The sequence below is a fragment of the Caretta caretta genome, chromosome 2 (assembly GCF_965140235.1).
Source record: "Caretta caretta isolate rCarCar2 chromosome 2, rCarCar1.hap1, whole genome shotgun sequence".
Taxonomy (NCBI): Eukaryota; Metazoa; Chordata; order Testudines; family Cheloniidae; genus Caretta; species Caretta caretta.
The window spans coordinates 167,633,948-167,650,046 of record NC_134207.1 but is presented as its reverse complement, the minus strand read 5'-3'; the positions used below and the strand labels follow the sequence as shown (position 1 = coordinate 167,650,046).

The window sequence follows — 16,099 nt, the reverse complement described above, 5'->3', positions numbered from 1 at the left end:
AGGTGAGCTGAGATTACTTACAAATGGAATTTCCTGAGATCAGAATTAGTTGTTTCCTTCAAAAGTAATTCTTCCCCACTTTGAGGATATAAACTCCAAGGAAGTGTCTACAATAAGGAAAACATGAAATACTTTAAAAAAACAAATGAAATACCCCACCCCCACTTCAAGTCACCTATTGAACCAAAAGGAAAAAAAAAATCAAGGGTCAAATGAGTTAGACCAGTGGTTCTCAACCTTTCCAGACTAACTGTACTCCTTTCAGAGGCCTGATTTGTCCTGCGTACCCCCAAGTTTCACTTCACTTAAAAACCACTTGCTTACAAAATCTGACATAAAAATACAAAAAAGTGTCACAGCACTATTACTGAAAAATTGTAGTTTCTCATTTTTATCATATAAATAAGAAAATCAAATCAATAGTGTACTTACATTTTAGTGTACAGTATATAGAGCAGTATAAACAAGTCGTATGAAATTTTAATTTGTACTGACTTCGCTAGTGCTTTTTATGTAGTTGGTTGTAAAACTAGGCAAATATCTAGATGATTTGATGTACCCCCGGAAGTCCTCTGAGTACCCCCAGATGTACATATACCCCTGATTGAGAACTACTGAGTTAGACTATTTGCAATACTGATACTGATTTTGCAGCACAAATTAGACTTTTCAACATGAATTTGTTTCCACTAATGCTAGTGTCTTATTAAAACTATATTGAGAATTCCACAGGGGCTGCTCTGCAAATCTCCTGACTAGTTTCAGAGTAACAACTGTGTTAGTCTGTATTCACAAAAAGAAAAGGTGTACTTGTGGCACCTTAGAGACTAACCAATTTATTTGAGCATAAGCTTTCGTGAGCTACAGCTCACTTCATCAGATGCATACTGTGGAAAGTACAGAAGACGTTTTTATACACACAAACCATGAAAAAATGGGTGATTATCACTACAAAAGGTTTTTCTCTCCCCCCACCCCACTTTCCTGCTGGTAATCAATCTCTCTGGTCACGCGATTACAGACATGAAAGTTGCGATATTACAACAGAAAAACTTCAAAACCAGACTCCAGCGAGAGACTGCTGAATTGGAATTCATTTGCAAATTGGATACAATTAACTTAGGCTTGAATAGAGACTGGGAGTGGCTAAGTCATTATGCAAGGTAACCTATTTCCCCTTGCTATGACCCTCTTCTAGGCACCAGAGACTCTGAATATAGGCATCTGTAACAGACAACACAGCTTTGCATGAACCACAAGGCTTTTGAAGCTGGTTTTCTTTCATGATTGAATCATCAAAATGTGGGATTGATGGATCCAAGAAAGAGGGGGGAAAATCAACCTAACAGAACTGATATTGAAAGGGGAAGCAGCCCGAGTCAGCTGTGCTCTGAAGACACCCACAACAACACGACCAGCAGAAAAGAAAAGTGGGGATTTTCTGTTTTTAAGGAAAAAAAGGCTGGTGAACAAGCTAGTGAATTATATACTAAGACTATCATGAAAAGGAGCAAAGAAAGGAGAAAACCAACAAGGGAAGGCAATTGCACTCTAGGCAATTTATTCCAGTGCTTAACTACCCTGACAGTTAGGAAGTTTTTCCTAATGTCCAATTTAAACCTTCCTTGCTGCAATTTAAGACATTAAGACATACTGAGTGTGCTCTGAACTCTTGTACCCTAGATAGTCAGAAAGATGTGTGGTTGTGCCCACTTCCCACTTTACAACCTCAGAATCCTGTGCAAGGGAAAACAGTTGCTGGGTGAGTGGCCCAACAGATACTGTTTTGCCGAAGGTCTTGCACTGAAAAGAACCCGTACCCAGGAATGGAAATCAATTTGGACACCACCAAAACAGGTAAGGCTGGGTTACACAGAGCAACAGTAGAGTTCTAAGTTGAAAATGACAAAATGACGTAAGAGCAGTTAGGTAGCCTGGCTCCTTTATGTTGCTCTTGACTCCTTTTAGCCTCTTTGCATCTTGGTTGGTAGGGACAGAACGCTGTCTTTTAGGATTTCTACTACAGTTTATAGAAAGAAAAAAAAGATGCACTGCAAATCCAGAATAAGATTTAAGATTAGCAATCTATGGTCTGAGACAGACTGTTGTGCTGGAAACTAGAATATCTAGTGACATTTGAAAGGGGTTTTATTTGTTTGTTTCTTGAACCTTGAAATTTAGGGAGGAAAAAAATTGTAATTAGTAAAACATTTATGGAAATTTTGGGGCTCTGTTAGAAGAATTTCAGAGGAAAAAGGAAGGTCAGATCAAACCTGCAGACCCATTATAGTAATGGTCATAGCCATACACATTAGGACTTAGTTGGCATACTGCCATTTCAACTTCCTTTAAAACTCCATCCTTTTACCTCAATGAAACGCATGATGAAATATTGCAGTCGACGGTCACTGAAATTCCCTATGACAGGTTTCAGAGTAACAGCTGTGTTAGTCTGTATTCGCAAAAAGAAAAGGAGTACTTGTGGCACCTTAGAGACTAACCAATTTATTTGAGCATAAGCTTTCGTGAGCTACAGCTCACTTCATCGGATGCATACTTTGGAAAGTACAGAAGATCTTTTTATACACACAAACCATGAAAAAATGGGTGTTTACCACTACAAAAGGTTTTCTCTGCTCCCACCCCACTCTCCTGCTGGTAATAGCTTATCTAAAGTGATCACTCTCCTTACAATGTGTATGATAATCAAGGTGGGCCATGTCCAGCACAAATCCAGGGTTTAACAAGAACATCGGGGGGCGGGGGAGGAAAAAACAAGAGGAAATAGGTTACCTTGCATAATGACTTAGCCACTCCCAGTCTCTATTCAAGCCTAAGTTAATTGTATCCAATTTGCAAATGAATTCCAATTCAACAGTCTCTCGCTGGAGTCTGGTTTTGAAGTTTTTCTGTTGTAATATCGCAACTTTCATGTCTGTAATCGCGTGACCAGAGAGATTGAAGTGTTCTCCGACTCGTTTATGAATGTTATAATTCTTGACATCTGATTTGTGTCCATTTATTCTTTTACGTAGAGACTGTCCAGTTTGACCAATGTACATGGCAGAGAGGCATTGCTGGCACATGATGGCATATATCACATTGGTGGATGTGCAGGTGAACAAGCCTCTGCTAGTGTGGCTGATGTTATTAGGCCCTGTGATGGTGTCCCCTGAATAGATATGTGGGCACAGTTGGCAACAGGCTTTGTTGCAAGGATAGGTTCCTGGGTTAGTGGTTCTGTTGTGTGGTATGTGGTTGTTGGTGAGTATTTGCTTCAGGTTGGGGGGGCTGTCTGTAGGCAAGGACTGGCCTGTCTCCCAAGATTTGTGAGTGTGTTGGGTCATCCTTCAGGATAGGCTGTAGATCCTTAATAATGCGTTGGAGGGGTTTTAGTTGGGGGCTGAAGGTGATGGCTAGTGGCGTTCTGTTATTTTCTTTGTTAGGCCTGTCCTGTAGTAGGTGACTTCTGGGAACTCTTCTGGCTCTATCAATCTGTTTCTTCACTTCCGCAGGTGGGTATTGTAGTTGTAAGAATGCTTGATAGAGATCTTGTAGGTGTTTGTCTCTGTCTGAGGGGTTGGAGCAAATGTGGTTGTATCGCAGAGCTTGGCTGTAAACAATGGATCGTGTGGTGCGGTCAGGGTGAAAGCTGGAGGCATGTAGGTAGGAATAGAGGTCAGTAGGTTTCCGGTATAGGGTGGTGTTTATGTGACCATCGTTTATTAGCACTGTAGTGTCCAGGAAGTGGATCTCTTGTGTGGACTGGACCAGGCTGAGGTTGATGGTGGGATGGAAATTGACTAGCTAATGATCTGAGGCTGGCTTCTGTCACTGTCCTTAACATGCCCTTAAGGATCAGGCCCACTAAGGAATAACAATGAGAAGGCATTAAGGATATAAATAGATCTTTTATCTAAAGATTTAGCCTACTCCAGATAAGAGCCAAGAGAGCTTTAATGTTCAATTTGGGACCTGCTGGCATGGCCATAAGATTGCAGGGAAAATACTGATAATATTATGACTGATTGATTAAATTGAAATTCTGCCATTTTTGGGGAGGAATTGCATATGGGCCTGTAGCACTAATTTATCCTTATGAAATTTAATGTGGGATGACTGAAGCCCTACTTACCATGGAAACTGAAGTCACTGCTATCAGAAAGAAATAATTTCTTACCTGGTAATTGTTTGCGGAAGAAACACAATTTAGTAGAATATCACATTTGGATCTGTGCCCCGGGGTGCTCCTCCTCTGAGCAACTGCTGTGGAGCCTAGGCTCCTCACAGTCCTCTAACAGTCTAGGAAAGGATTGGATGATCAGGTAGACTAAATTACGTGTACACTCCTAGAGGTGATCCTTCTAGAAAAAGCAGAAGCACGTTGGCAAGAAACTTGTAGGAAAGTATACATGCCCACTGCCGGTACTCTGTCTGTTCTGTGAGTAACTAGAGAGCTTTAGTCGTCATAGCAGTCAATCTGGCATATTTCATAAACACTAAATGTAGTTTTAAAAAAATCAAATACTCAAAAATGGTACAAGACGTAATATTTTATTAAAATGACTAGATATTACTCCTTTTTAAAACAAATTGATGGAACCAAAATTCACTGTACAAGTTGTTAAAATCATTTTATTGATATTACTATATTAAAAATGAAATACATCAGAGCTACTGAAGAGCAATGTATTCCTACTGACATTCTGCTAACATTTTGCCGCTCCATATATCAAAGTATGGTTGCACTGAAGACAGTGAACTCCATCGTGGGGATTATATGATCCTGGGCTGCAGACAACTACAGACAAAGAAAACAGAACAAAAGAAATTTAAAAAAAACTAAATGAATGATTTCTAAAATATTGCTTAGATTAGAAATGTTTAAAACCCTTTCCTTGGGATGTAATATTCAACTAATTGGCAAGATTAGATTTTTCTAACATTCTAATATTTGAATTTTTAAAAAAAGGACAAATGTAAAAATCTATTTTTACATGCCGTCCATTTGTTACATATAATATTCTTCTCTTCACAAAAGTAGTTTGTATGACGTTCTGATTCCCCATTGCTCTACCCCAAGCAAATTTTTTCACTATTGAAAACCAGTGAGCAGCAGCTGCCAACGGATTCTAATGTGGTCAACACCCTGTAATGTTTGAACTAAATTGCTTTAGCTCCACCTAGTGGACACAGATGTACTTAAAAGGAAATTTAAAACAAAACTGATGTTTAAGAATCTATTAATAAGTAGCAAGTGCACAGAGAATACAACAAACAAGCAGACATCAATGTGTGGGGCCAAAGATGATGGTGTGAGCAGAATAACTTTTCTACTGCTTAACTCATGCTATGCGATTCTGTGAAATCAGTACACACTCAGCTAAGGACTGACTACAGCCCTACCCAGTATACTATATGTTAGCCCCCAACATAAGTCATCAGGAGGAAGCAAGAAGGATCACAGCCAGGTGACTGGTTTGTCTGTGGTTCTCCTGGCTCCCTTGAACATCACTATACTTTGACAATTATAGCATTTTTAGAGGAAAAGGGGGACAGTGAGGGTGTTAATGCTCAGCCCCACTGGAAACTGGGAAGCTCCTACTCCTGTAGCTGGAGCACACCTGCTTCCCCACTTTGTAGCCCAAAGGTGGCCACTAGGTCTTACCCTACCTGACACCTATTAATTAAACAGGATTTGTGGAGCTTCACCCTGCCTATTCCCATTTTTATAGAACCTTAGAGAGGTTCATCTGACCTGTGGCAACCACCAGGGGTTGCCTGACTCTGCTTGTTCCTTTCTGGTGACTCAAAGGAGTTTTAGAGGTCTTCTCAAATGCCATTAGAAATGGGCAGAGCTTATTCACCATTTAGCAAGAGAGGCTTGCAAGTGGCCCTTCATCCCAACCCTAAAAATCACTGTATTAACTATTTGGATTATGGTAGTGCCTAAAGGCCCCAAACAAGAGCAGGGTCCCATTTTGCTAGACACTATACAAACCTTATACGTGTATTAGACAATCATCATCCTTGATTCAGACATTTTCATTAATAAGCATAAGGGAAGCATCACAGTAACGATGATTGGTAGGAGGATTCAGGAGCCCCTCTCTCTGCAGGAGAGTCACAATTTTTCTCCCACTGCTGGGGAGAGTGAGGAAGTGTGTCTGGAAGTGGTACGTGAAGCTCTGTATCCACCCTTCAGCACATCTCTGTGGTTCTGCTGGAGGAAACCTTAGATATACACGCAGCTAACAGCACATCCCAGTCTCCACATCAGCTGGGCTGGTAAATAGCCTTCCTTCTCCCCGGAGTGTCTCAACAACAGAAGCAAAACTGCACTCTCCCCCCTTCTTCTCCCAGAGAATTCCATGTTATATGATAACAATCATATAAAAAGTTATTTGTGAACAGCTCAATCTCAGTCTGCCATCTAGGGGAAGGCATGAAAAAGAGAAAAAATCTTAAGCAAACAGCCAGCTGCTTGCTGAGCTGGCTGCCAGGAAAAGATCTAAAGTTTCTTACAGTAAACAAAACTTGCCTCAGTCTTCTTTATTGAGCATAAATTTCCACTGGCCTAACTTCACCCTTCATGTATAAACATCTCCACAAAATACTTCACCTCGTGTATTTCATTTGTCTATCTAATATACCATTTCATACCTCACAAACTTTTAAGTGCACTTGACGTGTTAATTTCTTCTTGAATTCTATGTGCTGACATTTTCTGCTCTACTCCAATTTTTAGTACTATTTCAATATTTGCTTGAGCAATACATTTTATTTAGAACTTTGAAATGATTATTCTTCAGTTATGGTTTCTTTTTTTTTTAATTCACTTTTTTGAGAGAGCTGGAGAAATTCAAATTACCGTAATGGCAAGCTAAATTTGTACCTAGTCCATTAAAGCAAATTACTACAGGAAATCAAACTATAAAAGATAATGAATGAGGACAAAGACTACTAAGTTATAAATCAAGTGTGGGTTTTTGATTATATTATCCCATGGGACAGAGGTGGGCAAACTACGGCCCGGGGGCCACATCTGGCCCTTGCAGATGTTTTAATCTGGCCCTTGAGCTCGCGCCGGGGAGTAGGGTCCAGTGCTTGCCCCACTCCAGCAGGGGAGCGGGGTCGGGGGCTTGCCCTGATTGGTGCGTGCTGTGACTCCGCACAGCTCCCAGAAGCAGCGGCGTATCCCCCCTCCGGCTCCTACATGTAGGAGCAGCCAGGGGGGCTCCGCACGCTGCCTCCACCCCAAGTGCTGCCTCTGCAGTTCCCATTGGCTGGGAACTGCGGCCAAGGGGAGCTGCAGGGGTAGTTCTCTGAGCACACAGAACCTCCACGCCGCACCGCCACGTAGGAGCCGGAAGGGGGATATGCTGCTGCTTCTGGGAGCTGCTTGAGGTAAGTGCCATCCAGAACCTGCATCCCTAATCCCCTTCCCGTGCCCCAACCCCCTACCCCACCCAGAGCCTCCTCATTTCTGGCCCCACCCCAGAGCCCGCACCACCAGCCAGAGCCCTCACCCCCTCCCACACTGCAAACCCCAATTTTGTGAGCATTCATGGCCCGCCATACAATTTCCATACCCGGATGTGGCCCTCGGGCCAAAAAGTTTGCCACCCCTGCCATGGGATGAAATCAAGTAGCTAGGAATATATCAGGAGACCACAAAAGATATGAATTTTAGTACTGTATTTCATCTACATCTGTAGCCTAACTCCTGAAGGAAAATGAAAACATTGCAGGAACGTTTTTGAGACCAACCAATCCATTGTAATGGGGATGGGGAGTGGGTCATGGAATATATATACCTGCAACAAATCTCAGAGCCTCAGTTAATGTAGTAAATAATTGTTTCATCTTATTCTTCTTAAGTGCTTGTACACGTTTATATTCTAATGAGATTCCCAAGCAGTTCTCTTTTGGAGATGGAAACTCACTGAGGTCTATTTAAACTGCAACTGAAGAACTGTCGTTTCAAAGTTGGCCTCAGCTCTGGATGCTTTCACTATGGCATAAAGTTGAGTGAACGTATGGAAGTAGCAACTCTATAAATGTCCACGAGGAGAATGCTCCTCAGAAGGGCCATAGCAGCAGCCGGGCTCCAGTTTAATGCACAATAATACTTGGTAATGGTGTCAGATTTTAACAACTCATAATAAGTACAGATAGAGGAAGAGATCCAGTTAGAAATCCTCTGGGCTGAAGTGGCCTGACCTATCATTCTTTCCGTTTAAACTACAAAAAGTCTTGTTTGCTCTCTATAAAATGAGAGCACCATATGGACATCTGAGAGTGCAGCTTTTCCTCATCCTTGTCAGTATGTGGTTTCAGAAAAATTATCACTAGTGATATAACCACATTTAAGTGGAATTTCAAGACAATCTATAAACAGAATTTTGGATGAGGTTCTAAGAAGACCTTATCTTCACAGATAGGCTTGGAAGGATTAGATTTTTATCAGTAATTGTTGGTAAATGTTCATTTCACCGTACACACAAACCAGTGCAAAACCCTTTCCATCGATAATGACAGAAATTTACAGATCGACAGAAGAAGAAAAATGATGCTTGAGAACTTAGAGTTTGATTTAAGGAGATTTACTTTATATATTTTGACATGTGATACTGCCAATGTGTGTGTTAATGGTTACAATGCTTTAACTTTTTGAATCTACTATTAAATAGTTATTGTCCCCACCCCCAGAATTTCCCTCAATCATGAAAATTTAAATAGATACAAATTGGGGGGGGGAGTGTAAACATCTAGATTATCTGTCAATTACATATAAAAAACCCCGACAAATTCTGCCAAGACCACTTATAGAAGACAGTATATGGAATTCCTGCCATTAGAGCCTTTAATTTTCTCACTTTCTTTGGTGATGTCATTGCAGCTAGAAATGCTGTCTTCGCTAATAAGTGAGAAAGGCAGCAATATGCCAGCAGTTCAAAGGGCAGTCCCATGAGGCCTGTGAGGACTAACTTAAAGTCCCAGAGAGGGACTGGTTTTCTTGTTGATGGATCAAACTCTTATTAGGTCTTTTAGAAGTCGTCCTACTACAGGGATGAAAAAAACAGAACATCCCTGAATAGGAGGGTGAATGGTGGAGTTAGCTTGCTGAAAGTTGACCTCGCAGCTCACTGATAGGCCCAAATTCTTTAGTTCCAGTAGGTATTCCAACACCTCTTGTATCTGCGCTTTGGATGGAGACAGTTGATGATGCCAGGCCTACACTGAAAACCTCTTCCAATTAGCCAGATAAGTCTTTCTGGTAGAGTCCTTCCTCCTGTTAATAAGGATATTTTGAACTCTATGCAAACAGTTTCTTTCTGATAAATTTAGCCACTCTGATCCCTGCTGTGAGGTGGCTATTGCAAGGATTGGGGTACAAAGTCTGACCGGGTCTCAGCAATTGCGTCCAGGAATAAAGATAAGGTTATGGGAGGCTGCACTGACATAAGAACAGCCATATGAGTCAGACCAAAGATCCATCTAGCCCAGTATCCTGTCTTCCAACAGTGGCAATGCCAGGTGCCCAGAGGGAATGAACAGAACAGGTAATCACCAAGTGATCCATCCCCGTGTCCCATTCCCAGCTTCCGGGAACCAAAAGAAAACACCAACCCAGGAACCTATCCTTGCAACAAAGCCCGATGCCAACTCTGTCCACATATTTATTCAACTTACACCATCATAGGACCTAATCACATTAGCCACGCCATCAGGGGCTCATTCACCTGCACATCTACCAATGTGATATGTGCCAGCAATGCCCCTCTCCCATGTACATTGGCCAAACTGGACAGTCTCTACGCAAAAGAATAAATGGACACAAATCTGACATCAGGAATCATAACATTCAAAAACCGGTAGGAGAACACTTCAACCTCTCTGGCCACTCAGTAACAGACTTAAAGGTGGCAATTTTGCAACAGAAAAGCTTCAAAAACAGACTCCATGGGAAACTGCTGAGCTTGAATTAATATGCAAACTAGATACCATTAACTTGGGTTTGAAGAGAGACTAGGAGTGGCTGGGTCATTACACATATTGAATCTATTTCCCCATGTTAAGTATCCTCACACTTTCTTGTCAACTGTCTAAATGGGCCATCTTGATTATCACTACAAAAGTTTTTTTCTCCTGCTGATAACAGCTCATCTTAATTAATTAGCCTCTTACTCTACCTTTTCATGTTCTCTGTATGTGTGTGTGTGTGTATATATATATATAATTTATTTGAGCATAAGATTTCATGGGTTACAGTCCACTTCATCGGATGCATAGAATGGAACATATATATAAAAATAAAAGCTTCTTACTATATGTTCCATTCTATGCATCCGATGAAGTGGACTGTAACCCATGAAAGCTTATGCTCAAATAAATTTGTTAGTCTCTAAGGTGCCACAAGTATTCCTTTTTTAAAAAAGAAGCACTGTGTACTGGTAGTAGCAGACTCCAACTAAAAATTTTATATTTTCCATGGCTTAATTGGCTGACCACATGAAAGTAGGCATCCTGTAGCCCAACAGCAGTGTACCAGTCATTCAGATCTTAGGATAGGATGATGATGCCAGCAGGTTTGCCTGGTGCCCTCAAATTTGACGGTCTCACTGGTACGAAGGTGGATACTGAAACTACTGTTTGCTGTGGGACCTGTTGGGCCACAAGCAGAAGAGTGTCTGGGACCAGTGAACACAATATATCTTTGGCTGCTATGCAGGCCCAAGGAGAAGACAGTACTGATAGGATCGGTACAATAGTTGATTTGTGCCAACAGTGAAACTGGACACAGCATCAGTACCAGGGCTGTCAGTACTGGAGGAAGAGATGGAATAGTCGGGGCTGGCCTCATTGGTACTGACCACCTCGGTAGCAGAGTCATTGATACCACTGTATACCGAGTCCCTGGAAACAGTACCTGAGTTAGTGACACCTGTCCCCTTTAATCAGCCAGATTGGTACCTGACAGCTCATAAGGCAAGTTTTCACCTCTTGCTGAAGCATGATGTTCACAGCCAATGGTTCTTGAGGAGCCTTTCTTCGGTATTGAGCTGCCCTTATGCTCTGAACAGCTAGAAGTCTTAAGGGCTTTAGATGAAGGTCCAGGAATGGATTGCTGCCTCTTCTCTCTGGAATTTTTGTGGGGCTTCCTCCTTCTGTCAGAGGCAGAGTCTTTCGGTGACAGAAGAGCAACTGAAGATGAGGTAGCTGCAGGAATGCTTCTGGAGGAGGCATAATCAGAATGATCAGCCCTGGGCATACCAGGATCAGAGCTCAGGCCATCAACCTCTTCATGAGGTACATCACAAGTCAGGACTCTCCAGCTCTTTCAGGTTCTTTTCCAAATCAACTCAATATAGCACAACTAGAACTAACAGATTAGACGCCTAGCGTGTCTGTCATTTAGTGACATTACTGCCTCACGTCAAGCAATTTTGAAATCTGAGGATTTACATACCAACACAACTAATCTGTACAGGAGTGTGGTGGAGCGGTAGGTAGATGGAGGGTTAAAGCAGCCTGCAAGGAGGCTACGCAAAACCCAACCAATGGGAGGAGAGCTTGTAGAGAGCCAATCAGGAGAAGGCTTGTTGGAGCAGCGAATCAGGGCCAGGGAAGGCCATATAAGAAGGGCTGCTCAACAGAGCAGGGACAGTCTCACCCTGGAGTGCTGCCTTAGAGGAGTACCTTAGATAGAGCAGTGCTTGGCAGGGTGAGGGAAGCAATAGGAAGCTCCAGCCTGAGAACTGCCAGACTGAGGCCCCTGATACAAAGGACCAGGAAGGTGCTAGGGCTACCAGGAATGGCGCAGGGAAATAGGCGGCGGGAGTTGGAGCAGCATAACGTGGCTGCCGGCTATAGGGTCCCTGGGTTGGGGCCTGGAGCAGCGGGCAGGCCCGGGCTCCCCCTTCCTTTTTCCCCCACTTGCCACAGAGGGGGTGGCTGGTATTTGGACTGCAGTTTACCCCTTGAGGTGAGGGGCTAGACCGAAGGCTGCAGTAGGCCACAGTAGCAAGTGGATGGACTAGAGACAGCCAGTTCCCCCGGAATGGGGGATAAAGTGGAGTGAGGCACAGCCAGAGGGCCGTGCCCAGAAGAGGACACCGCGGTCCGGGGAGTGACGCGGCTCTTAGAGGTGGAACAGAAGTGATGATGGCGAGACACCACTAGAGGAAGGTGCACCGGCCACCAAGAGCTAATTCCCAGCACACCCAGCAGGAGGTGCTGAGGTGCTGAGTCCCACCCTGTCACAAGGATTACCACCACAAGAGACAAATGAAAGAAAATAGCCTCCTCTTGAAAGAGAACAAAATAAGCTCTTACTGAAAACTAATACTAAACTACCTATCTACTACCATGCTAAGCACTAGCTATTTACAAAAAAGCTGCTGATAAGCAAGGCAATAAATTGTGAGCTAAGAGGCATCACTGGGAGCGCCATCGAAGAAGGAACTGAGAGGCAGCTGGAGCAGCCTTGCTCTTTGTTCCCACAGTTGGAGGCACAATGATACTCAGGGCGCATGCACGGCTCCACACAGTTCTGATGACTAAAAGTCTCTGGTGTGAATGCACCAGGCACACATACCCCAACAGTGGAACATATGTGTACAAGCATTCAAAGAACAACCAGAGTTTGTTAAAATACTAAATTAGCTTCTGACAGAAGTGACATCTTCTGCAGGTGCAGAGAGACTATTTTCTTTATTTCAGCTCATTCAACAAATTCAGAGCTAAATGATTAGTTCATTCAAAGTTAAGAAACTGACAGGGAATTGAAAAAGCAGCAAAGCTTGTTCTCCTCTTCCTTTCTTGAATTAAAAACTGTGTATGAGAGAATGAGATCTACTAGTTCTAAAATCTTGAATGACATGATGACCAATTCAATTCACTAACTACAGCGAATACTTCCTTTGTTTAATGCATCAGGTTTTAAATGCAAAACCTGTTTTAATAAATTTATGTTTTTCTTATGTATCCAATACATTTAAAGGTAATTTTTAATAATAAAAAATGCTGTTTTATGCATTTTAATTGTATTACTATTTGCATCCAAATGCAGCTTAACACAAATCACGAGTAAAAAATGAATCCTATACTAAATAAGAAATATTCACATTTTCTAAAAAAGTGTAAAAATTAAGAATCTGAATAAAAGAATCTTAAGCTACAAACTGCTTAAATAGATGTGCACAGACACAGTTTATCCTCCTTGTTAGCAAACAGTACCAAACTTAGAGTAAAACCTATACAGTAAAAGCTGTGTTACTCAGCAAAGCTCTATAAACCGGCATTTCTGATCTTCATTGAAAGTCCGGTTTATAGTCCAGTTGGCGCAGGGCTGGCAGGCTCCCTACCTAGCTCCCTGGAAGCGGTGACATGTCCCTGCTGCTCCTAGGCAGAGAAATGGCCATGAGGAGTTTGGAGCGCAGAGTGTGGGAACCTCAGCCAATTGTAGCTGCGGGGGCAGCACCTGCAGACAGAGGCAGCGTGCAGAGCTGCTTAGCTGCGCCTCCGCCTAGGAGCAGCAGGGATAGGCTGCTGCTTGCGGGGAGATGCCCAAGGTGAGCACAACCTGGATCTGGCACCCCGCACCCTCTCCCATGCCCCAGCCCTGAGCCCCCTCCTGCAACCAAACTCCCTCCCTCTTAGTTAACCAGAATTGCTGACTTACTGGCACCCCCCATTCCCCCAACATAAGAAAGCTTTTCCTGCATTTAGTTACAAGTTAAGTTCTAATGGTTACCAACCAATGAGAATGAGCTTTTCTTTAGGAGAAAAAAAAAGTAAATGAAAAACAAGATTAAAGTTGATCATTTAAATCAAATTTTCTAGCTTGTTGATTTAAATCATGATTTAAATGAGTGGCTCTCAACCTTTCCAGACTACTGTACCACATTTAGGAATCTGTGTTGTCTTGCGTACCCCCAAGTTTCACCTCACTTAAAAACTACTTACTTACAAAATCAGACATAAAAATACAAAAAATTGTCACAGCATACTTTTACTGAAAAACTGCTTGCTTTCTCATTTTTACCATATAATTATAAAATAAATCAATTGGAATATAAATACTATACTTACATTTCAGTGTATAGTATAAAGAGCAGTATGACCAAGTCATTGTATGAAATTTCAGTTTGTACCAACTTTGCTAGTGCTTTTTATATAGCCTGTTATAAAATGAGGCAAATATCTAGATGAGTTGATGTATCCCCTGGAAGACCTCCAGTTGAGTACAACTGATTTAAATCAATCCACCCTTTATGAGGTAGAAAGGCTTTACTGACCTTTAGTAACTCATCTTCAAATGTATTGCCTCTATAGCACCACCCATTAAGAGTGCCTACCCACATGGCCTCAGAAACAATTTTGAGTAGTAGTCTGCAGTTATGAGTTCCAAGGGCATAAATACTCTGCCTCCTCTAACCGCCCTTCAGTTACTCTCTACCTCAAGAAGTCTTACTTGGAGCTGGGCCTTGAAGTTATGTTAACAGAGGGTGACTGTGGCTCTGAGATGGCAATACATTCAGAGTATAAGAATTACCTCTAATAAGTTAACAACCTTCTGTAGTTTCATGACATTGCCTCCACAGAGCCCTACTGTAGGAGACTAGCTAACCGTGACATCCCTTAAAATGCAAGCTTGTTCAACAGCAACTGAAGCATTGTCCTTCTCAAACCAGAGTCTGCTGTTGACAAAATGTCAAGGGAGTAAGCTGAGAACAGAACTCCACATATATCAGCCCTAAAATAGTTTCCATGAGTGCTCAAGTTGGCAACAGAGAGGAACTGATGGATGGTTAGAAGGAGTACAGCAATTATACTCTTGGTCCATAGAATGTAGGGCTAAAGGGAGATGTGGGTGGACCTCCTAATGCTAACTACTAATCAAAAAGGTTTTATGGCCAACCATGTGGTTCCTACAGTGGGGCTCTGTGGAGGCAATGTCATGAAGAACTATGTTTTTGTAATGTCTATATTTAGATTGTTTGGGGACCTGGGAAACGAAAAGATCAGTTTTACCAAGGGGCAGGCTAAAGGAAGATCTCTGTATTCAAGTGTGTTGCCAGAAGGGCATTCAGGGACAGTCACAGGGAGTAGCCACAGAATTACTGGGAGTCCACTCAAAATACAGAAGCTCTGAATGGGAGGCAGCCAGCAGAGAGGGGTTGAGGTGCAGGATGGACTCTGCCCCTTCTTCAGGGCTGAATGCTGCCCTTCCCAAGTGGGGTGCATAACAAGTGAAAGCTTGCTGTTGTCTCTTGTGAAGTTACCAGCAGGCAAAGGGAATTGGCTCAGGAGGAAGGCATATTCCTGTAGGGAACCCAGAGACAGAGAGAATGAGCCTCTCTCTGATGTTTATTTAACATCATACAGTCAATTCTATGATCCCAACTAATGTGAGGTAATAGGGTCTATATAGCAACTACTTAGCACCAGTATGTAATCATGTGCTAGTTCTGCCTGCTTCAGGAAGGATAAGGAACAAGGCAGCTAAAAGGAAGTGTTTGAAAATTAGTATTGTTCTCCCGTACATCAAGTCTGAGGAAAGAGGAAGATTTTGATGTGAGGAAGAGCAAATAGGACCTGGTTCTGGGAAGGAAAAGGGCTTCAAATCTGGGGCTGAGACAAAAACATTGCTTGGATCTATATTAAGGGAAGAAGAAATGTGCGTTAGGTAGAACAGATATTTCTATTCAGAGCAGGGTGCTCAGCTTTGGAAAGAGACTGGAAAACAGAACATTGGGGAATCTGCTTGAGCTGGTGGGAACCAAAACTTCTGGTGAATCTAGGCACTAGTTATTCTTGGGGCTTATGTACACAAACATTTAGTTTGTGGCAAGTTTGGGTGTGAACCTACCCCACACTAGCCTGCCATACACTAACTAACTGTTCACATGGACTCTGCTGATGTACACTAACAGTTCATTAATGTGCTTTATTCTACTCCCGTTTCAAAGCAGCAGGCTAGAATGAGGTAGATTCACACCCCAGCATGTCACAAACTAAATGTGTGTGTAGACAAGCCCTTGAGTTTTACCTCAAAACTCTAACAGAACATAACGAAAATATTTTTAAGAAC

General features: G+C 42.4%; 1 protein-coding gene across 3 annotated transcripts in view; it reads right to left on the bottom strand.

Moving 5' to 3' along the window:
• Nucleotides 1-4,538: 4,538 nt before the first annotated feature.
• Nucleotides 4,539-16,099, bottom strand: part of ZPBP (zona pellucida binding protein) — a 72,395-nt gene continuing 60,834 nt past the window's right edge. For all 3 annotated transcript variants that reach the window (XM_075124786.1, XM_075124787.1, XM_075124785.1), the window contains one exon: nt 4,539-4,801. In XM_075124786.1, the coding sequence (XP_074980887.1) occupies nt 4,710-4,801 (92 nt within the window). In that variant the 3' untranslated portion in view covers nt 4,539-4,709. The remainder of the gene's footprint in view (nt 4,802-16,099) is intronic.